This window comes from Anomaloglossus baeobatrachus, chromosome 5, assembly GCF_048569485.1.
Source record: "Anomaloglossus baeobatrachus isolate aAnoBae1 chromosome 5, aAnoBae1.hap1, whole genome shotgun sequence".
Taxonomy (NCBI): Eukaryota; Metazoa; Chordata; class Amphibia; order Anura; family Aromobatidae; genus Anomaloglossus; species Anomaloglossus baeobatrachus.
Window position 1 is genome coordinate 22,405,706 of NC_134357.1, and position 24,028 is coordinate 22,429,733.

General features: G+C 43.1%; 1 protein-coding gene across 1 annotated transcript in view; it reads right to left on the bottom strand.

The window, feature by feature from the left end:
* Positions 1 to 533: 533 nt before the first annotated feature.
* The window catches only part of LOC142312584 (alpha-2-macroglobulin-like protein 1), a 105,437-nt gene continuing 81,942 nt past the window's right edge, over positions 534 to 24,028 (bottom strand). Inside the window, exons 23-31 of the mRNA XM_075351573.1 lie at positions 19,823 to 19,897; positions 19,378 to 19,540; positions 15,327 to 15,517; positions 15,034 to 15,249; positions 12,830 to 12,942; positions 11,112 to 11,202; positions 9,478 to 9,546; positions 7,594 to 7,699; positions 534 to 620 (exon numbers count right to left, since the gene is read on the bottom strand). Coding sequence (XP_075207688.1) covers positions 580 to 620; positions 7,594 to 7,699; positions 9,478 to 9,546; positions 11,112 to 11,202; positions 12,830 to 12,942; positions 15,034 to 15,249; positions 15,327 to 15,517; positions 19,378 to 19,540; positions 19,823 to 19,897 — 1,065 coding nt within the window. The 3' untranslated portion in view covers positions 534 to 579. The remainder of the gene's footprint in view (positions 621 to 7,593; positions 7,700 to 9,477; positions 9,547 to 11,111; positions 11,203 to 12,829; positions 12,943 to 15,033; positions 15,250 to 15,326; positions 15,518 to 19,377; positions 19,541 to 19,822; positions 19,898 to 24,028) is intronic.

The following is a 24,028-nucleotide window of genomic DNA, read 5'->3' on the forward strand; positions in this document are numbered from 1 at the left end:
CTTTCATTAAGCGTGCTGAGCTGTTTTGCTCACGTACAATTAAAAAAAAATACCGCCCACTTTGCTCCGGAAATGTTTTGCTATGGGCCTCAAGCAAAACATGTCTGGGGGTGGGTGGTGGTTTTTTTTTCTGACTTCTCCATGAACAAAACAGCATTTTGTTCCCATTATCAATGGGGATCCATCGGTGAGACCCCCAGTTAGTTATCCCCTATCTTGTGGAGAGGTGCTAACTTGGCAAGTAGGGAACAGTGGCATGACACAAGGTTCAAGGGCCCCACTTCACAATCTTCAACAGAGCCCAAAACTATCATGGGTCTGTAATAGAATTGGACCACCTGACCTTTTGGGTCTACCAAGGCTCCAGGGCCCGGGTGCGACTGGACTTCCTGCCGTCACTATAGTACGCCCATTATGTTTCTTAAATAATTACACAAACAATTCCGAAATAATGCAATTTTATTCCATCCATCATTAATGAATAGTCCCTTTACAAGTATTCACCCACAGACCGAGGCTTGGATCTTCACTACAGTCCCGAAATGGTCCCATCACGTTCATGGATGGATGTGCTATAGATCAACGGTTACAGGCGTTGTACGAAGTTACAGCATTTTCATCTGTAGTAAAAAAAAAAAAAAAAAGAATCCATCAATATAGGAGAATATTAAAAAGCTTCACTAACAGGGACCTGGTTCTCAAAAAAACCCTATCGGGAGTCTAAAAATTAGCTTGGTACATTGGCTGAGAATCTCTCAAGAAGTCAATCAGTAGATCTGACCGGGATGACATGACAGGTGGTTGCCGGTAGGTGGGGATGAGTCTGTAGAATTACGAATTCGGCGGATTCACTCGAATTCAACTAGGAATGTAAATTTGCAGATCTCTCCGAGCATAATAAATGTTGGGTTTATTATATTGCCCTTTCCCTCTACCCTGACTCTCACCTTTTCTGTGTAGTCCCTGCCCGGCCTGGTCTTTTGCGCCTGTTCATGCCAGGCAATGTCATGAAGTCATGGAATGGTGACGTCTTATGAGGCCTCCTTACTGATTAGGCCTTTTCGTAATGTCATGAAGTACGTCATCCTATGATGTCTTGGCATTGCAAGGCCTAATCAGGGCCAGAGGAGGGGAAGACTGGGCCAAAAGTATCAAGATGGAGACTGAAGACCTGTGATGAGAAAAGAGGAGTGGACAGGAATGGTGAGGAGCTGCAGAGAGGAGATAGGAGAAGTGGTGAGTAGAGATGAGCCAATTTATTAGGCCGAAGTCACAATTGCGAGTGACTCACGCAAGTCTCGCATCGGCATCACCTGGCACGGTCGCACACTCTCGATCACAGGAGGGTCTCAGCTGCATGTATTTCTATGTAGCTAAGATGCTCCTGTCCATAGAGTGTGCGGCTGTGACGAGTGATGCCAATGAGAGAGTCGCGCAAGTGTGACTCCAGTCTTAGGGTGGCTTTACACGTTGCGACATAGCTACCGATAGATCGTCGGGGTCACGTCATTAGTGACGCACATCCAGCGCCGGTAGCGACATCGCAGTGTGTGACACAAAGGAGCGATGATAAAAATCGTCCAAAAACGGTGATCGTTGACACATCGTTCCTTTCCTTAATATCGTTGCTGCTGCAGGTACGATGTTGTCTGTCGTTCCTGCGGCAGCTCACATCGCTGTATGTGACACCGCAGGAAAGACAAACATCTCCTTACCTGCGTAGACCGGCAATGCGGAAGGAAGGAGGTGGGCGGGATGTTACGTCCCGCTCATCTCCGCCCCTCCGCTTCTATTGGCCGCCTTCCATGTGACGTCGCTGTGATGCCGCACGACCCGCCCCCTTAGGAAGGAGGCAGGTCGCCAGCCAGAGTGACGTCGCAGGGCAGGTAAGTGCGTGTGAAGCTGCCGTAGCGATAATGTTCACTACGTCAGCTATCACAAGATATCGCATCTGCGACGGGGGCGGGGACTATCGCGCTTGGCATCTAAAGCATCGGCGTGCAATGCAGAAGGAAGTAGGTGGGCGGGATGTTATGTCCCGCTCATCTCCGCCCCTCTTCTATTGGACGGCCACTTAGTGACGTCGCGGTGACATTGCTGTGACGCTGAACGCACCTCCCCCTTGAAGGAGGGATTGCTAGGCGGACACAGTGACGTCGCTGCACAGGTAAGTGCGTGTGACACTGCCGTAGGCAGTGATCACCAAATGTCACATGTACGACGGGGGCGATGTCGCAGCGTGTAAAGCACCCTTTAGAGTGGTATTGAAAACCCCATAAATATTGCAAAAATTAGGATTTTCCCCAAAAATATGGATTTCTTTGCATTTTGACAACAACATGCACTGTGACGGCACGGCACGCAGTGACATCAGAGGACTAGTTGTGCCAAAAACCACAGCCAGGAGTGAAGAGGCTGAAGAAGATGAGCGTGACAAGAGAAGGGGAAAAGAAGAGTCATGAAGGCCCGGATGGCAGGCTGGGCAGATGTCCGGACAGGTGAGATGTGAGGCGAGTAAGGATATTTTTTGTTTTTTCTCCAGCCTCATCATTTATTATGTTCTGGGGTCTGGAGACACCATAATTAGAAACGTTCCATTTGCATCCAATAACTTTGCCTTGAATTGAAGTTTCCACGTTAGTTGGCAAATTTATGTTTATCATTACTAGTGGTGAATATACAGTTAGGTCCAGAAATATTTGGACAGTGACACAAGTTTTGTTATTTTAGCTGTTTACAAAAACATGTTCAGAAATACAATTCTATATATAATATGGGCTGAAAGTGCACACTCCCAGCTGCAATATGAGAGTTTTCACATCCAAATCGGAGAAAGGGTTTAGGAATCATAGCTCTGTAATGCATAGCCTCCTCTTTTTAAAGGGACCAAAAGTAATTGGACAAGGGACTCTAAGGGCTGCAATTAACTCTGAAGGCGTCTCCCTCGTTAACCTGTAATCAATGAAGTAGTTAAAAGGTCTGGGGTTGATTACAGGTGTGTGGTTTTGCATTTGGAAGCTGTTGCTGTGACCAGACAACATGCGGTCTAAGGAACTCTAAATTGAGGTGAAGCAGAACATCCTGAGGCTGAAAAAAAAGAAAAAATCCATCAGAGAGATAGCAGACATGCTTGGAGTAGCAAAATCAACAGTCGGGTACATTCTGAGAAAAAAGGAATTGACTGGTGAGCTTGGGAACTCAAAAAGGCCTGGGTGTCCACGGATGACAACAGTGGTGGATGATCGCCACATACTTTCTTTGGTGAAGAAGAACCCATTCACAACATCAACTGAAGTCCAGGACACTCTCGGTGAAGTAGGTGTATCTGTCTCTAAGTCAACAGTAAAGAGAAGACTCCATGAAAGTAAATACAAAGGGTTCACATCTAGATGCAAACCATTCATCAATTCCAAAAATAAACAGGCCAGAGTTAAATTTGCTGAAAAACACCTCATGAAGCCAGCTCAGTTCTGGAAAAGTATTCTATGGACAGATGAGACCAAGATCAACCTGTACCAGAATGATGGGAAGAAAAAAGTTTGGAGAAGAAAGGGAACGGCACATGATCCAAGGCACACCACATCCTCTGTAAAACATGGTGGAGGCAACGTGATGGCATGGGCATGCATGGCTTTCAATGGCACTGGGTCACGTGTTTATTGATGACATAACAGCAGAGAAGAGTAGCCGGATGAATTCTGAAGTGTACTGGGATATACTTTCAGCCCAGATTCAGCCAAATGCCGCAAAGTTGACCGGACGGCGCTTCATAGTACAGATGGACAATGACCCCAAGCATACAGCCAAAGCTACCCAGGAGTTCATGAGTGCAAAAAAGTGGAACATTCTGCAATGGCCAAGTCAATCACCAGATCTTAACCCAATTGAGCATGCATTTCACTTGCTCAAATCCAGACTTAAGACGGAAAGACCCACAAACAAGCAAGACCTGAAGGCTGCGGCTGTAAAGGCCTGGCAAAGCATTAAGAAGGAGGAAGCTCAGCGCTTGGTGATGTCCATGGGTTCCAGACTTAAGGCAGTGATTGCCTCCAAAGGATTCGCAACAAAATATTGAAAATAAAAATTTTTTTTTGGGTTTGGTTTATTTGTCCAATTACTTTTGACCTCCTCAATTCCTACAATTTCTATCAGATATTTTTGTTCAAACCTTCAAATTAAACGTTACAATCTGCACTTGAATTCTGTTGTAGAGGTTTCATTTCAAATCCAATGTGGTGGCATGCAGAGCCCAACTCGCGAAAATTGTGTCACTGTCCAAATATTTCTGGACCTAACTGTAACTTTTTACACTTTTGTAACCCTACATAATGGATCTGAAGAAATCTTGCGTTCAACACTCTTAGGTTTCATTCATCAAAGTCTTTTTGTCAGAAATACGTCATAAAACACTTTATTAAATTGCAAAAAGTTTTGGCAATGGCAACGTTGAGCAATACATTTTGCGATTTTTGCCAGTTTCGACACCTTTGTGGCATGACAGGGGCTGAATGGGGTTGTGATGCCACAGGTCATGGAATTCATGACGAGCTGCGGTGTAAGGAGCACCACAAATATTATTCTAGGGGACTGGAGGAAGATTTGTGAGGAGGTGCACATGGAGGCGCAGGCCACTTTTCTGACGCATGCGATTCATTAAGAGGTGAGCCACCAGGTGCCTCTGGCTCCAGCACTCCCCCTCATCAAGACTGGCCTTAATTTTTGGTCAGTTCCAAAAAATGTCTAACTGTGACACTGTAAGGCTATGTGCACACACTGCGTTTTGACACTGCGTTTTTGTGCGTTTTTTAGCGCTGAAAACACACAAACGCATCGTCTTTAAAAACACATGCGTTTTTACAATGTTTTGGTGCATTTTTGGCTGCGTTTTTTCTCACTGCGTTTTTCTGCATTTTTTTATCAGTGAACATTGCCATTAAAGATTGTTGAAAACAAAAAAAAAAAGGTCTGATGTCATTTCCTTCTTCTATATGTTCTTCATTCTCCACTAGTGTATGCATGAGAGCAAACAGCTGCAGAACTACAAGGTTCAGCATGCTCCATCCAGGACTGTATGCTGGAGGGAGAGTCAGGGGGAGCAGACCTACAAGGCTCAGCATACTCCATCCACTAGTGGATGCAGGAGAGCAGACCGCAGCTGCAGAACTACAAGGCTCAGCATCCTCCCTCCAATAGTGTATGCAGGAGAGCAGACAGCAGCTGTCGAACTACAAGGCTCAGCATCCTCCTTCCAGGACTGTAGGCAAAATTTCTTTGCCCCCCCAAACAAAAAAAATGACGTGGGCTTCGCCATATTTTTGTATGCCAGCCGGGTACAGCAGGCAGGTACGGGCTGCACCCAACCCCCAGCTGCCTATTTGTACCCGGCTGGGAACCAAAAATATAGGGAGGCCCTTTTTTTTTTTTTTTTTTTTTTTTAAGTATTTCATGAATTTTGTGTTTAGCTGGGTACAACTAGGCAGCTGGGGATTGGAATCCACAGTGCAGGGTGCCTATGCTTTCTGGGCACCCCCGCTGTGAATTTCAGTCCGCAGCCACCCCAGAAAATGGCACTTTCATAGAAGCGCCATCTTCTGGCACTGTATCCAACTCTTCCAGCTGCCCTGGTGACGGTGGCTCGCTGGGTAATAATGGGGTTAGGGCTAGCTGTATATTATTGTTGAGGATAAAGAATTGAGTATCCAAAAATACTTAATTCAGCCATTTCATAGACTCAGTTATATAGTTCAGTAGATGTAAACTAACACACATATCTATGCATGTCTTTGTTCTCTTTTATTCTTTTACTAATACGTTTATATAAGTATATTGCATATTCAGTGTATTTTCCTTAGACTCAGTATATACTAGGATATATATATATATGTATAGCTTGAAGATGGCTGCTATTTCCTGTCCTGCACCCAAGACAGATGGACAAAAGAAATTCTTGAAGCCTGGACTGACCAATCCAAGAAGGATATGCAGATCTTTCTACGTCATGAAGCCCTGACCTACGATACTTGATTGGACTAAAACTTTTGTTTACACCCCTTTTACTTCGTGGTCTAATTGTCCGAGAATAAAGATTTTCAGTCTTGCCTCAGCCTTGGTTGTGAGAGGAAGAGTTATAATTGATTACAAATTAATTATTATTCTTTTTCGCCGTGCACACACGATATCTTTAATTTGGAACAACGGTCAGATCGGAAAAAAAGGGATCACTTGTATCCCATCTTCAACATTATCAACTGGCCCTAAGCCCGAAATTCATGGTGGCACGCCAATATTAGACATGGCCACCATGAATTTCCAGTACAGATAAAAAAACACAACACACAGAAAATATTTTTATTAGAAATAAAACACAACACAATTAGTGACTCCATCTTTATTGAAATAAAGAACCCCCCTCCGCAGTAATCCTGGGTTAAGGGTCCCGCGCCGTCCAATCCGGATCCAATATCATCTGATCGGTTTGCTGGAAGGCAAAGCGATCAGATGATGTGTCAGCTTCAAGTGCCTGAATCACATGACACATCAGCTGATTGTATAAAAGCCGTTTATACAATCAGATGATGCATCAGTGCAAAAAAAAAATACTCACTTATGTGCTGATTACCGGCAGCTCCTGGAGCGAGTCTGATCCTGTCCGATCGCTGCAGGAGCTGCCGGTAATCAGTGATGAAGTCTCCTGACGGCTGATAGGTTAAACCGGCCGGGCGCCGGCATCACCGCGAGACTTACGATCAGCTGACGCGTCAGGTGACTGCATCAGGTGATCCATCGCCAGGTCCTGCAGGCATACGTACCCAAGGAGACTGCACACAGCCGGAACGGCGGTACCGGGAGAGGAGCTGGGAGCGGACTTGGCACTGGGAGTCTGCAGACATGTGAGTATGACATTTTTTTTTTCTACTGTTCACTTTTGATTTCGCAGCTGCCTCCACCTCCCGCCCAGACATAGCGCTGCACGGCAGCATACATGCACAGGTTGGGAGGTGGACGCAGCGGTGACGGTACCGGGAGGATTCACGCTTCTGTATTTACTGACAGAAGGAATCCTCTTCCTGTACATGTCACTTTACTACCCACCTCCTGCGTTTATAGCTGCGTTTTTGGTCTTAAAAACACAACAAAACGCACCAAAACGCAGCTATAATAACAATTTGCGTTTCTCATTGCGTCTTTCAACATCCCATTGAACTCAATGGATGAAAAATGTGGTGAAAAACGCGGGAATAATTGACATGCTGCTTTTTTGTGGTCACCACAAAAACACAGCTGAAAAAAAACGCTGTGTGCAGACAGCAAAAATGAAAACTCATAGACTTTGCTGGGGGAAGCAAAGTCATGCAGTTTTCTGGGCAAAAACGCACCCGAAAAACGGCGCGAAAAACGCACTGTGTGAACTTACCCTAATACATCTTTTTACCTGAGGGTCACTGCAGGGAAACTAAACACCTACTATCCTGCATCCCAATATACAACACTTTGAGCCTAGTTGTTTTTATTAGAAATTCATCTAACATGCGGTGATTGTCCAAAACCGAGACCTCCTGTGACTTCTTGATTGTTTGATGGTTTCTTTCTTACCTAGCAGATAATAGTCATATACTTTTACAGTTGCTCCTTTCAAGCCAAGGACACTGGTCTCCTGCTGTATCGAAAAGGTGAATTCATATTCTTGTTCCAGAAAGCACTTAAGATGGATAAAGAAGATCGATATTATGCAAACAACAGTATATAAAGAAGGCAACATTCTCTAAAAAGAACTTATCAATCAATTAAGAAATGAATTGACCATCCCATAATATGATAAGCAGCACATATACTAGGAATTGTATCTGTATCCTTTAACACAGGCAGATTTCTGCTCATGCCAAAGGGGGATGAAAACTTAATCGATCGGCGCTCATTTGTAACCCTCTTACATGGGGCGGTACAAACTATATACAGTATCTGTTGTCTGGAGATCTGCTTGGTCTTCATGGTGTTGTTTGGAGATCACCTTGGTCTTCATGGTGTTGTTTGGAAATCTCCTTGGTCTTCATGGTCTTGTCTGGAAATCTCCTTGGTCTTCCTGGTGTTGTATGAAGATCTCCTTGACCTTCATGGTGTTGGCTGAAGATATTCTCTGTCTTTATGATGTTGTGGAGATCTCCTTGGTCTTCATGGTGTTGTTTGGAGACCTCCTTGGTCTTCATGGACTTGTCTGGAGATCTCCTTGCTCTTCCTGGTGTTGTTTGAAGATCTCCATGAACTTCATGGTGTTGTTTGGAGATCTCCTTGGTCTTCATGGTGTTGTTTGGAGATCTCCTTGGTCTTCATGGTGTTGTTTGGAGATCTCCTTGGTCTTCATGGTGTTGTTTGGAGATATCCTTGGTCTTCATGGTGTTGTTTGGAGACCTCCTTGGTCTTCATGGTCTTGTTTGGAGACCTCTTTGGTCTTCATGGTGTTGTTTGGAGACCTCCTTGGTCTTCATGGTCTTGTTTGGAGACCTCTTTGGTCTTCATGGTGTGGTTTGGACATTTTCTTGGTTTTCATGATGTTGTTTAGTTAGAGGTTCCTTTTGCATAATGGTTTTGCAGCCTCTGTGGCATTTCAGAGAAGGTTTGTATATACTGATAGACCACGACATGCTTAGATTGCACACAGATGGACTTCCTGAATTATGAAGGTAATTGCTTGCACCAGAAATTTTTAGGGACTTCATACCAAAAAGGGTGAATATATACGCACATGGCAACTTTTATTTATTTTATCTCATAAATTAAAATTTTGCCTATATTTTTCTTACTTCACTTCATCAACTGGTGCATCACACACAAAAATCGGATAACATAAATATTTAAACACAGGTTGTAATGCAACAAAAAAGCTAAAAAACCAAGAGGGGTGAGTATTTTTGCAAGGCACTGTAAGAGCATATTCTCATTTGTGGGCTGATCACTAGCATATTTAAATTGGGACGAATACTCATTCAGCTCATTATTGGCCGATGTACAGGTAGCATCAGCACATGCGTGACTACTGCGTGTTACAGGAGACTCAGGATAACCTTCTTGTGATCGGTCAGGATCCCAACAGTCGGAACCTCACTAAAAAGATATAAAGCTATGGATAAATGATAAGTTTTGATCCTTAGGAAATTCATGCTCAGATACAGCAGAATCTCCTAGATCTGCGCATGCGCTGAATGCTTTCAGTCTCTGCACATTATGGGACAAAACTAGAAAAGCAGGCACATGACCACCGCCCGTCCTATGGGCATCAGGGGGACTTGCAACGTAGCAAAGGTGTTTGCAATAGGGATGATTGCATATATCTGTTTTGGGCTCTTTAGAAATTGAGTCAGGTGTGGACAAGGCCTTTAATAAGGGTCGACATCCTACACTTTAAGGCTCTGGACTAACTCAGGGAACTTTTATTATTCCACTATAGATTCATTTCTCACATGACATGGAACATTCACTGACCTCTTGTAGGTAAATGATTAAAATGCCATTCCGGAAGTTACATTTCTTGACCACATCTAATTCCAGGAGCTGGAAATATAAATATGAGATATATTTCTTTTAGAAATTTGGTTGCTTCCTATTTTCTAAACCAATTGTCCCCACTCTATGTCTCTGCCATAAGAACGTGCTGGGAATTGGAATCAAATTTTGCCCCATGCGTTAGACCAAAAATTGAAGACCTCTGCCACATGGAGTTCAAAATATTTCTTCAATTCACTGTTTCCAAACTATAACCAAAATTTTTGCCCTCATCATGTCCATTCTGCAATACCCTATGTGGCCCCCGCACTAACAGTATCACATGCCCCCTCTCCATCATTACAACTTTGTTCTCCATAGATCAGGGGTCGGGAACCTATGGTTCGCGAGCCCGATGTGGCTCTTTTGATGGCTACATCTGGCTCACAGACAAACCTTTAATAAAAAAAATACCATATTTTCTGGTTTGAGAGACGCACTTTTCTTCCCCAAAACTGGTGGAAACATCGGGGTGTGTCTTACAAACTGCATATGGCTTACCGGGGCGGCAGTGGTGGCGCAGGGTCGGCGATACTGCGAGCTCGTGGGGTGTTGCGTCAGCAAGCACCATTGATCTAAAATAAAATTATGGAGAAAACAGCACTCACCAGTTCTTGCTGTGCCGACACATCAGATGACGGCCGTTTCGCACTTTCTCAGCTGAAGCACTGAGAGAAAGTACGAAACAGCCGTCCTCTGACATGTCGGGTGGTCTGCTCCCTCCCCGCCAGCCCTATGCATGTAATCTCCACATATAAATAAAGAAATTCCTGCACAGCAAGAACTGGTGAGTGCCGTTTTCTCCATAATTTTATTTTGGATATGTCTCCTCTAAAATGAGCACCCCAAAGCAGCATGGATATTTGCCTGTTTACTATGGACACAATGGACACTGATCGCACGGCATGAGCAGTATAAAGGTGTTTGGAGCAGTGCCCGAGATTCTCCTCTACCTTTTGAAGCACCATTGATCTGCTGGCGGGCTGCTTTGAATCTCCCACAGTTGACAAGATCGACTTCAAGAAATTGTCCGCGGAGGCGGCGCGTGCGCAGATAGGACTCCGCGGCCATTATCTTGATGTCCACCACGTCAATCTGCGCACACGCCATGGCCAAATTTTTAAGTCAATCTCGTCAACTGCGGGAGACTTAAAGCAGTCTGCCAGCAGATCAATGGCGCCCGCCGCAAGGACACCCCAGGAGCCCGCAGCAGTATCACCGACCCTATGCATACTGACCCTCTTGAGGCACAACACCCCCTCCTCCGTGCCCGTAGCATCGCTTACCCTGATTCCTGGGACCTTCTGAGCCGCTCAATCACCGCCGCTCCCCCCTTGTAAGCATGGCCCTAACGGGATTACATTTTAAAATATGTGGCGTTCATAGCTCTCTCAGCCCAAAAGGTTCCCGACCCCTGCCATAGATCCTGCCCCGATCTTCTGATACCTCTGCTCACATAATCTCCAGTATATAACCCGTCCTCTCCATACATCTCTGCACTAATCATTCCTAATTTTACTAATTAGCGAAGCAAATTAAGGGAACGAGACTGTGACACAACATTTCTGTATTACCTTTTCTTCTGGATTGCCGGAGATCGTGAATCCCGAGAGCATTTCCACCTCAATAAGGACCATATTAGTCACATTTCTTTGTCCTATGTAACTGCGGCAAAAGAAATTAGGAAATTAGGGATTATGTTACTGATATGATGGTCCTCTGACATCAGGGATGACTTCTAATCGCGAGCATGAAGGGGCCTTTCTTATGCTTCAACGTTTTCTTTCACAGCGGCGCTCCCGGCCATCTGCCTATAGAGGGAACCGCAGCAAGTCCCATGTAAGAGAATGGAGCAGTACAGCAATGGGTGGTCGGGAGCGTCACTGTGCAAAGGGGATAGATAGATAGATAGATAGATACCCTGTTTCCCCAAAAATAAGCCCTAGTATCATTTTTCAGGATTTTGGGACTAAATTTGAAACATACAATATTTTTCGGTTTATAAGACTCACTGGATTATAAGACGCACCAAAAATGTAGAGAAGGAAAATAAGAAAAAATAGTTTTTAATGTAAAAATGAGGGTCCGTCTTACAATCCTAGTGCGTCTTATAATATCTTACTAGGACGGAGCGGCGGTGGTGGAGCAGCTCAGGAAGATCACAAGAGACAGGGTCGGCGATGCTGCGGGCTCGGAGAAGGGGTGTCGCGGCTCAGAGGGTCATGGGACGGAGGGTCGGTGATACTGCTGGCTCAGGGGTGCCACGGCAGCAGGCGCCATTGATCTGCAGACCAACTGGCGCTTGGAGGAGGGGGTGTCACTGCAGTGGAGTGGCTCAGGAGGGTCACTGGACAGAGGGTTAGTGATGCGGCAGGCACCATTGATTTGACAGTAGGCTCTTGGCTCTATTGAATCGACCATGGTTGATGAGACTGATGTTAAGAAAATGGCTGTGGAGGCGGCGCGTGTGCAGGTAGGACTCCGCGGCCATTTTCTTGAAGTTGATCACGTCAATCTGCGCACGCACCGCCTCCGCGGCCATTTTCTTGAAGTGCGCATCACGTCAATTGCGGGCAGCTCAATGGAGTCAAATCAATGGCACCCACTGCATCGCCGACCATCTGTCCTGTAACCCTCCTGAGCCACTCCACCTCAGTGACACCCCCTCCTCTGAGCGCTCAGTATTGCTAACCCTGCCGCCTGTGATCCACCTCCACTACTGCCGCTCCGGTAAGCCATATCCTGATTATAAGACACTCTCCCATTTTACCCCTAAGTTTTGAAGGGGAAAAAAGTGCGTTTTATAATCCGGAAAATACGGTAAGCCCTACTCCAAAAATAAGCCCTAGTTACACTTCAGTAGAGTTCCTACAGTTTATTCCAGTTTATATATCATGTGTCACTAGGTCTTTTCTTACTTATTTACATGTAAAAAGCTGCCTGGACATTTTTTGATTTTTGCTCAATACTGGTACATTGTTGTACATGTAAAAAGGAAATAGACTCAAGAAATTCATGATGGGATTCAGGTTGGAGGGTTTTGATGATGTTCCAGAATTTGATGACATGGGTAGATTTGAATAAATGTTGATTTCTTTTTCAAGAATAGATGTAATTTTTTGTTTATGGGAAAAAAAAGAGACATCCCCTGAAAATAAGCCCTAACCCAACTTTCGGACCAAAAAAATAGTATAAGACCCTGATCGGTGGCGGCGGCAGGTAGACTATCAATATCAAAGTCCTGGAAAAGCCAGATGGAAAGAAGTCAGTAATGATGCAATATAAAGATTACCTTATTGTTATAGTGAGAGTAAAAATAAAAGTTTTCCAGTCACAAACAATGTTGACATCAATAGTGAATGCCGACGGTACTTTCACTGGATCCAAATTGTATCTTGTAACTCTCTGTTAGAAATAAGGATCATTAGGTGAGGTATGTAATGGAAAAAAGTAAATCTACAAGAAAAGCAAGGAAGAGTCTCCCAAACACTGGAGATGCCAGGTATCAATGTGCTCAGAACCGCTCTAATGGACCAGTGCTTAGTTCTCCACCCCAGGGGTGCGTCTTGGGGCTTAACTTTGCATATACCATCACCTGCCGACCCTCTGACCCTACCTTCCAATACCTTTTTTGGACTTGACATTCACCTTTCTGTTCTAGATTTGTCCTGACTTTGCCTTTAGCCCAATCCGCTGTCAGCTCTCTAGATTTGGTGGAATTCATAAATCCCGAAAGGGATCTGAATGGGTTAAAAAAATATAAACATGCTAATAGTCACCTTTCTAGATCCTACTCTCACCAATCCTGCTGTCGCAGCTCCCCCACCTGATCCTCCACCCGCTTCAGATGGGTTTCAGTTTCAATCGTTCGACATGTGACCGAAAACCGACCCTAGGTGAGTGGAGGTCTGCACGGGAAGCTATGGTGGCAGGTCAGGTGAGCTGTGAACCTAGGAAGGGTGAGCTACATGTGCAGACAGGTGAGCTGAGGGCCAAGGATGACTGAGCTGTGAGCCCAGGATGGGGTGTGCTACTGGCCAAGGTCAGATGAGCTGTGGGCCCAGAATGAGGTGAGCTGTGGGCAAAGGTCGGGTAAGCTGCAGGTCTATGACAAGGTGAGCTGTAGGCTCAGGACAGGTGAACTTGGGGCCCAGGATGGGTGAGCTGGGGACCCAGGACAGGTGAGCTGCTGGCCAAGATCGGGTGAGCTCTAGGCCCAGGACGTGGTGAGTTGCTGGCCAAGGTTAGGTGAGCTGCGGGCCCAGGACAAGGTGAGCTCTGGGCCAAGGTCAGGTAAGGACGGGTGATCTGTGGGCCCAGGGCAGGTGAGCTGCAGGCCCAGGGTGTGTGAGCTGTGTGCCCAGGGTGGGTGAGCTGCAGGCCCAGGATGAGTGAGAAGCAGGCCCAGGACAGGTGAGCTGTGTACCCAGGGCAGGTAAGCTGCGGGTCCAGTAAAGGTGAACTGCGAGCCCAGGACAGGTGAACTGCAGGCCCAGAACGAGTGAGCTGTTGGCCAAGAACAGTGAGCTCTGTGCCCAGGATGGGTGACCTCTGGGTGAGCTCCAAGCCCAGGGTGTGTGAGCTGTGGGCCCAGGGTGTGTGAGCTGTGGGCCCAGGGCGTGTGATCTGTGGGCCCAGGGCGTGTGATCTGTGGGCCCAGGGTTGGTGATCTGTGGGCTCAGGGTTGGTGATCTGTGGGCCCAGGGTTGGTGATCTGTGGGCCCAGGGTTGGTGATCTGTGGGCCCAGGGTTGGTGATCTGTGGGCCCAGGGTGGGTGATCTGTGGGCCCAGGGTGGGTGAGCTGTGGGCCCAGGGTGGGTGAGCTGTGGGCCCAGGGTGGGTGAGCTGCAGGCCCTAGACAGGTGAGCTGTGGGCCGAGGACCAGTTAACTGCAGACCCAGGGTGGATAAGCTACGGGCCCAGGACAGTAGAGCTGGGGTCCAAGGACAGGTGAGCTGTGGGCTCAGGACAGCTGCAGACTCAAGGTGGGTGAGCTGCGAGCCCTGGACGGGTGAGCTGCGGGCTCTGGACGGGTGAGCTGCAGGCAAAGGATGGGTGACCTATGGCCCAGGTTGGGACCATGTATACTGCATACAGCATTGTCTTACAATAAAGGTTTCCCATTGCAGTGATAGCAGTACACTTGTCACTGGAAAGGGAAGCTTTTATTGTCAGACAATTCTGATGAGTGAGGCCCAATAAGCATCATCCTGTTCAAACTTCCCAAGAGTAATAGGCCCCATTTGCCAAAACTGTGTAAAAGGAAAAAACCTGTCTTTGTTGCTCATAGCAACCAATCAAAATTCAGCTTTCATCTTTCCAGAGTAACCAATCAAAGCTCAGGTTTAATTCTTTAAACGGCTCTGACAAAATAAAAGGTGCACTGTGATTGGTTGCCGTGGCAGCTTTTCTTACAGACAGTTGTGATAAATTTGCCCCTTAGGGGTTAGTGCTTGAGACTCACAACTGCACATAGGAAGCCCTTAGGGCATCACCTGAAAAAGTACGCATCCATTTCCTTCGATAACCACCCAGTATTTCCCAGGGATGTTTGGTAGAGGCGAGGTCTGGAGGAGGAGACGATTCGTTTGAGTGATCTTGAACGTTACCACAACTCTACTGCCGGTATAAACCGTAATGACCAAGGAGCTTGTCGGACTGGACGTCAACATCATGTACCTCACAAGAGCCTTAATGGTTACGACCGTGTCCTGTGGGAGGCAGAAATTAATACCACAACAGTAGAAGATGGCGGAGTAGAAAACATGAACCTTTCCGGAAGCCTTACCTGTGTGGAGGAATAACCCCCCTGGGGACTCTGCTGTTTGACCAACCAGTTGACAATTTGATAGGCTTTAAGAAGATCATTAGCCGAAATCACGGAGCCCGTAACTAACGCCAGCAGACAGTATGCGGTTAACTCCACGCTGGCGGTGGCTTGATAATTCTGTAGAAAGTACGTCCAGTACAGGTCCCCCCCTGAGTGAGATACATGACACGTAGACGTCAACATCGGCAAGACATCGATAAGACAATATCTGGCATTATAGGCAAAAGAAAACCTGCAAGATTTCCTACATATTCTCACATTGCTAAAAAAACGTCCACTGCGACCCGAAATCCACAGTGAATTTCCTCATCAGTCATGTAGAATCATACAGTGTCACCAATTTTACAAAATGATCCCCCATTCCGCTCATTGAAAATTCAATAGATTAGCAAATTTTACAAACTAACAACAATCTAAATAGTTCAAATGCACCAGCTGTCGGCTGTACACTACAGATGACATCCTGCTGAATCAGCCATGATCAGTGCTGACACCGACCATAGCCGTTTAACCCTTTAGATGCTGCTGTCAATAGTGACTATGGCATCTAGATGGTTAACACAGTATGGGGGATCCTTTAACCCCATCGGTATCCTGAGATCATTATTGTGTGGTCCTGAAGGTTCTCATGGTAATTCACAGCCAAATGCCGGCTTTAGAGTCTGCCGGCTATAGTGGCCTGTTCAGAAGTTAGCAACATTTAGGTGGTAAAAATAACATTTTTCTTTCCTGTTATCCCAATTTGCATCAATTTCTGAAAAGCAACTGATGGGTTAATAAACTACCTGACAGCAGTTTTGAGTATGTTGAGGGGTGCAGTTTTTAAAATGGTATCATTTTTGGAGGATTTTCAAATATAAAGTTTCAAAACTGAATAGATCCGTAAAAATCTTTTTTTTAACGGCTTTCAGCTCAATCTCGAGCCATTGAGAGTTGATGGATGAACGCTCTGTAAGAAGATCAATCTTGTACAGCCTAGATAGGTCCACCAGAGTCTTCTCTGCCTAGACAGGTCTACCAGGGTCTTCTCTGCCTAAATAGGTCCGCCAGCGTCTTCTCCGCCTAGACAGGTCCACCGGGGTCTTCTCTGCCTAACTAGGTCCACCAGGGTCTTCTCTGCCTAGATAAGTCTCACATGGTCTTCTCTGCCTAGATAGGTCCCACATGGTCTTCTCTGCCTAGATAGGTCCCACATGGTCTTCTCTGCCTAGATAGGTCCCACAGGGTCTTCTCTGCCTAGATAGGTCCCACAGGGTCTTCTCTGCCTAGATAGGTCCCACAGGGTCTTCTCCGCCTAGATAGGTCCCACTTGGTCTTCTTCACCTAAATAGGTCCACCAGGGTCTTCTCCGTCGTTATCTTGATACTATCAACCCATTGGGTCTTCCTCTTAGCCTTGTTCCTTTTATTCTTTGGACTATGATATCTTTTTCCAATTGCTCTCTTCATATGATGCGTCCAAAGTAGGCAAGTCGTAGCTTGGTAATCCTTGCTTCGAGTGACATCTCTGGCTTGATATGTTCCAGAATTGATTTGCTTGTTCTTCTTGCCATCCATGGTATTGATAATATCCTTTTCCAGCACCACATTTTGAAGGCATTGATTCTTCTTCTGTCTTGTTTTTTTATCGTCCAGGTTTCACATCCATCTGTTACCACAGAAAAGACCAGACATTATACAAACTGTGTCCTCATCACCAGTGAAATGGTCCTTGATTGGAGGACCTTGTCCAGTGACTCCATTGTTGATTTGCCCATAGCTATTCTCTTATTGGCTTCCGGTGTCGTCGCTGCACCTTGAGTGATCATTGATCTGAGTAGGTTAAAGTCTTTTTACAACTTCCAGTTCATCTCCGTCCATCTCAAATCTGTTCTGGTCCTACCTGGCAGTATTCAATATCTTTGTCTTCTTTGTATTGAGTAGGAGTCCCATGTTTGAGTTTTCCATTTTGACCTCTGCAGTAAATCCTTCATTCCATCTCCACTTGTTGCTATCAATGTTGTGTCTTCTGCATATTTAAGATTGTTGATGGTACGTCCAGCAATTTTGATTCCTTCTTCATTTTTGACAAGTCCAGCCTTCCTGAAAATAGCTTCTGCATATAAAATGAAGAGGAATGGTGACAGGATACCACCTCGTCTGACGCCTCGCTCTACTTTGAATCATGCCGTGTCACCGTGATCCGTTCGGACTGTTCCTTCTTGGTCGATGTAACGGTTCCTGATAAAGCTGATGAGATGGTTCGGCACACTCATATCCTTCATGGTATTTCAAAGTATCTGGTAATCAACATAGTCAAATGTTTTGCTGTAGTCAATGATGAAAAAATAGATCTCTTTGTTATATTCTTTGGCCTTTTTCATTATCCATCTAACGTTAGCAATCACATCTCTCGTTCCTCGGCCTTTCCTAAATCCTGCTTGTTCCTCTGGCCGCTCTTTGTCACAGTAAGGCTGCAGCCATCTTTGTAGGATCTTCAGTAGTATTTTCCTGGCATGAGATTTGAGCGCAATAGTCCAATAGTTTCCACAGTTGGTAACATCTCCCTTCTTCGGAGTTGAAATAAACCGATCTTGTCCAGTCCTTGGACTTTTACCAGGTGTCCATATCTGTTGACTCAGGTGCTTCAGAGGACTTTATTAGCTCTACTGGAATATTGTCACATCCAGATGCTTTGTTATTTGACAGAAGCTTTATTGTGACGACTTCATCTTTCAAGATGTTCGGTTCTCTATCATGTCCAGTCTCAGTCGTTCTTGTAGAGGTCTTCCATGGACTCTTTCCATTTTTCCTTAATCTGTTCTATCTCAGTTAGTTTGTTCCCGTTTGTGTCTTTCAACATTCCCACTCTTGGTTGAAACTTCGTCGTATCTCTTTGATCTTTTGGTGTCTTCCTGGTCTAAACGGTGCTTTACACCAGACGATCTATCGTGCGACAGATTGTCGGGGTCACGTTTTTTGTGACGCACATCCGGCATCGCTTGCGACGTTGGGCTGTGTGACACCTCCGAGCGACGCAGTATCGCTCACAAATTGTGAGTCGTGTACTCGTCGCTCGGTTTCATAATCTCGTTTAATTAAAATGGCACCGGTTGCTCATCGTTCCCGGGGTAGCACACGCCGCTCCGTGTGACACCCCGGGAACGATGAGCAGCAGATTACCTGCGTCCCGCGGCTCCCGCCGGCTATGTGGAAGGAAGGAGGTGGGCGGGATGTTTACATCTCGCTCATCTCCGCGCCTCCGCTTCTATTGGCCGGCCGCCGAGTGACGTCGCTGTGACGCCGAACATCCCTCCCTCTTCAGGAAGTGGATGTTCGCCGCCCTCAGCGACGTCGCACGGGAGGTAAGTATGTGTGATGGGGGGTTAACGACTTTGTGCGCCATGGGCAATCAATTGCCCGTGACGCACAAATGATGGGGGCGGGTACGATCGATCGTGAAATTGCACGATCGGCCGTCCCGTGTAAAGCACCCTTTACTCTTCAGTTATTCATTTTCTATCTCTGTACAAATCTTTTGGTAATAAAGTTCTTTGTCTGCTCAAATGGCTCTCTTTAGTCTTTTACTGATGTTGTCTGCGTCCTGCTTGTTACCTTTTTCCATTCGTCTTTACTCGATGATCTTTAGGGTCTCTTTTTATAAAATCTCATCCATTTTGATGCTACAGACTGAAATATTTCCAAATCCCCATCCCCCAAGTTTGGACAAAAATTCCATGTTGTATCTGCCCTGTGTGAACATGTCCTAAAAACACAGAAGGCTCTTAGGCAATACCATGTGCCACAAGTGTTGCTCATTATCTATAAGGGGCACATGAAATGCACTTTTAAAATTATTCCCAATTTTTTTAAGATGGAACAGTCCCTTCTTCTTCCCTACTAAGTTCCAATACTCAGGAAAGAAGTATCCTTTCCATCACATTGATGGGAATGGTGAAATCATTTGGTTGGTGAGCCTATAGTGCCATCATACATTTTAACCCTTTGTACACAGACCGTGATTACATTACCCGAGGACACAGCAGATAGATAGAGTTGGTTTAGAAGTATCTGCTTGTTTTCCAGGTCATCGGCAAGGGCAAAGGTGTACGCCAACAGCGCCATAGTGTACGTATTTGTTAGGTTCAGTACTTCATTTCTCAAACATGAAAGCGCCTGAGCCACTGTAGGGTCCTGGTAGATTTAGGAGAGACTTTATTATTAATATATGTTATACTGTCAAACGATGATAAAATATATTCAGCATCTTCTAATACCCTGGGGCATGGGGGGGAACTGGATGACATTAATGATAGTGTTATTTTGAAGATAAAAAAGGGCCTCCATCCATGCCATTTTTCAGCATTAATGAAAATCCAATATTTTCACTAGGGCCCTATTATGTGGCTGTATGTCCATGTCCCCTACTTCAGCACTACACCAGGTCTCTGGGCACATGCCCTTGATATTACTCACAGTCGCCGGAATGCCAGCCTCCAGGAAAGCCGAAGTGACGTAACCGCAGAGGGAGATGTCGTCTTCCACACCTCCCTAGAAAAAATAAAATACGTTTGCATCAAAGTTATCGTGAATTTTATTTTAGTAGTTATATTCTTGTACATAGGGGCAGTATTATAGTAGTTATATTCTTGTACATAGGGGCAGTATTATAGTAGTTATATTCTTGTACATAGGGGCAGTATTATAGTAGTTATATTCTTGTACATAGGGGCAGTATTATAGTAGATATATTCTTGTACATAGGAGCAGTATTATAGTAGTTATTTTCTTGTACATAGGGGCAGTATTATAGTAGTTATATTCTTGTACATAGTGGCAGTATTATAGCAGTTATATTCTTGTACATAGGAGCAGTATTATAGTAGTTATATTCTTGTACATAGGGGCAGTATTATAGTAGTTATATTCTTGTACATAGGGGGCAGTATTATAGTAGTTATATTCTTGTACATAGGGGCAGTATTATAGTAGTTATATTCTTGTACATAGGGGGCAGTATTATAGTAGTTATATTCTTGTACATAGGGGCAGTATTATAGTAGTTATATTCTTGTACATAGGGGGCAGTATTATAGTAGTTATATTCTTGTACATAGGAGCAGTATTATAGTAGTTATATTCTTGTACATAGGGGCAGTATTATAGTAGTTATATTCTTGTACATAGGGGCAGTATTATAGTAGTTATATTCTTGTACATAGGGGCAGTATTATAGTAGTTATATTCTTGTACATAGGGGGTAGTATTATAGTAGTTATATTCTTGTACATAGGGGCAGTATTATAGTAGTTATATTCTTGTACATAGGGGGTAGTATTATAGTAGTTATATTCTTGTACATAGGAGCAGTATTATAGTAGTAATATTCTTGTACATAGGAGCAGTATTATAATAGTTATATTCTTGTACATAGGGGCAGTATTATAGTAGTTATATTCTTGTACATAGGGGCAGTATTATAGTAGTTATGTTTTTGTACATAGGGGCAGTATTATAGTAGTTATATTCTTGTACATAGGGGGCAGTATTATAGTAGTTATATTCTTGTACATAGGAGCAGTATTATAGTAGTTATATTCTTGTACATAGGGGCAGTATTATAGTAGTTATGTTTTTGTACATAGGGGCAGTATTATAGTAGTTATATTCTTGTACATAGGGGGCAGTATTATAGTAGTTATATTCTTGTACATAGGTGCAGTATTATAGTAGCTATATTCTTGTACATAGGGGCAGTATTATAGTAGTTATATTCTTGTACATCGGGGCAGTATTATAGTAGTTATAGTCTTGTACATAGGAGCAGTATTATAGCAGTTATATTCTTGTACATAGGAGCAGTATTATAGTAGTTATATTCTTGTACATAGGGCAGTATTATAGCAGTTATATTCTTGTACATAGTGGCAGTATTATAGTAGTTATAGTCTTGTACATAAGGGCAGTATTATAGTAGTTATATTCTTGTACATAGGAGCAGTATTATAGTAGTTATATTCTTGTACATAAGGTCAGTATTATAGCAGTTATATTCTTCTAAATAGTGGCAGTATTATAGTAGTTATATTCTTGTACATTGGGTCAGTATTATAGCAGTTATATTCTTGTACATAGTGGCAGTATTATAGTAGTTATATTCTTGTACATAGGGGAAGTATTATAGTAGTTATATTCTTGTACATAGGATCAGTATTATAGTAGTTATATTCTTGTACATAGGAGCAGTATTATAGTAGTTATATTCTTGTACTTAGGGGGTAGTATTATAGTAGTTATCTTCTTGTACATAGGGTCAGTATTATAGTAGTTATATTCTTGTACATAGGAGCAGTATTATAGTAGTTATATTCTTGTACATAGGAGCAGTATTATAGTAGTTATATTCTTGTACATAGGGGCAGTATTATAGTAGTTATATTCTTGTACTTAGGGGGTAGTATTATAGTAGTTATATTCTTGTACATAGGGGCAGTATTATAGTAGTTATATTCTTGTACATAGGGGCAGTATTATAGCAGTTATATTCTTGTACATAGGGGCAGTATTATAGTAGTTATATTCTTGTACATAGGAGCAGTATTATAGTAGTTATATTCTTGTACATAGGGGCAGTATTATAGCAGTTATATTCTTGTACATAGTGGCAGTATTATAGTAGTTATATTCTTGTATATAGGAGCAGTATTATAGTAGTTATATTCTTGTACTTAGGGGGTAGTATTATAGTAGTTATATTCTTGTACATAGGGGCAGTATTATAGTAGTTATATTCTTGTACATAGGGGCAATATTATAGTAGTTATATTCTTGTACATAGAGAGCAGTATAATAGTAGTTATATTCTTGTACATAGAGAGCAGTATTATAGTAGTTATATTCTTGTACTTAGGAGCAGTATTATAGTAGTTATATTCTTGTACATAGGGTCAGTATTATAGTAGTTATATTCTTGTACATAGGGTCAGTATTATAGTAGTTATATTCTTGTACATAGGGGGCAATATTATAGTAGATATATTCTTGTACATAGGGGCAGTATTATAGTAATTATATTCTTGTACATAGGGGGCAGTATTATAGTAGTTATATTCTTGTACATAGGGGGCAGTATTATAGTAGTTATATTCTTGTACATAGGGGGCAGTATTATAGTAGTTATATTCTTGTACTTAGGAGCAGTATTATAGTAGTTATATTCTTGTACATAGGGTCAGTATTATAGTAGTTATATTCTTGTACATAGGGTCAGTATTATAGTAGTTATATTCTTGTACATAGGGGCAGTATTATAGTAGTTATATTCTTGTACATAGGGTCAGTATTATAGTAGTTATATTCTTGTACATAGGGGCAGTATTATAGTAGTTATATTCTTGTACTTAGGAGCAGTATTATAGTAGTTATATTCTTGTACATAGGGTCAGTATTATAGTAGTTATATTCTTGTACATAGGGGCAGTATTATAGTAGTTATATTCTTGTACTTAGGAGCAGTATTATAGTAGTTATATTCTTGTACATAGGGTCAGTATTATAGTAGTTATATTCTTGTACATAGGGTCAGTATTATAGTAGTTATATTCTTGTACATAGGGGCAGTATTATAGTAGTTATATTCTTGTACATAGGGTCAGTATTATAGTAGTTATATTCTTGTACATAGGGGCAGTATTATAGTAGTTATATTCTTGTACTTAGGAGCAGTATTATAGTAGTTATATTCTTGTACATAGGGTCAGTATTATAGTAGTTATATTCTTGTACATAGGGGCAGTATTATAGTAGTTATATTCTTGTATATAGGGGCAGTATTATAGTAGTTATATTCTTGTACATCGGGGCAGTATTATAGTAGTTATAGTCTTGTACATAGGAGCAGTATTATAGTAATTATATTCTTGCACATAGGGAGCAGTATTATAGTAGTTATATTCTTGTACATAGGGAGCAGTATTATAGTAGTTATATTCTTGTACATAGGGGGCAGTATTATAGTAGATATATTCTTGTACATAGGGGCAGTATTATAGTAGTTATATTCTTGTACATAGGAGCAGTATTATAGCAGTTATATTCTTGTACATAGGAGCAGTATTATAGCAGTTATATTCTTGTACATAGGGGGCAGTATTATAGTAGTTATATTCTTGTATATAGGGTCAGTATTATAGTAGTTATATTCTTGTACATAGGGGGCAATATTATAGTAGATATATTCTTGTACATAGGGGCAGTATTATAGTAATTATATTCTTGTACATAGGGGGCAGTATTATAGTAGTTATATTCTTGTACATAGGGGACAGTATTATAGTAGTTATATTCTTGTACATCGGGGCAGTATTATAGTAGTTATAGTCTTGTACATAGGGGCAGTATTATAGTAGTTATATTCTTGTATATAGGAGCAGTATTATAGTAGTTATATTCTTGTATATAGGAGCAGTATTATAGTAGTTTTATTCTTGTACATAGGGGCAGTCTTATAGTAGTTATATTCTTGTACACAGGGGCAGTTTTATAGCAGTTATATTCTTGTACATAGGAGCAGTATTATAGTAGTTATATTCTTGTACATAGGGGCAGTATTATAGTAGTTATATTCTTGTACATAGGGGCAGTATTATAGTAGTTATATTCTTGTACATAGGGGGTAGTATT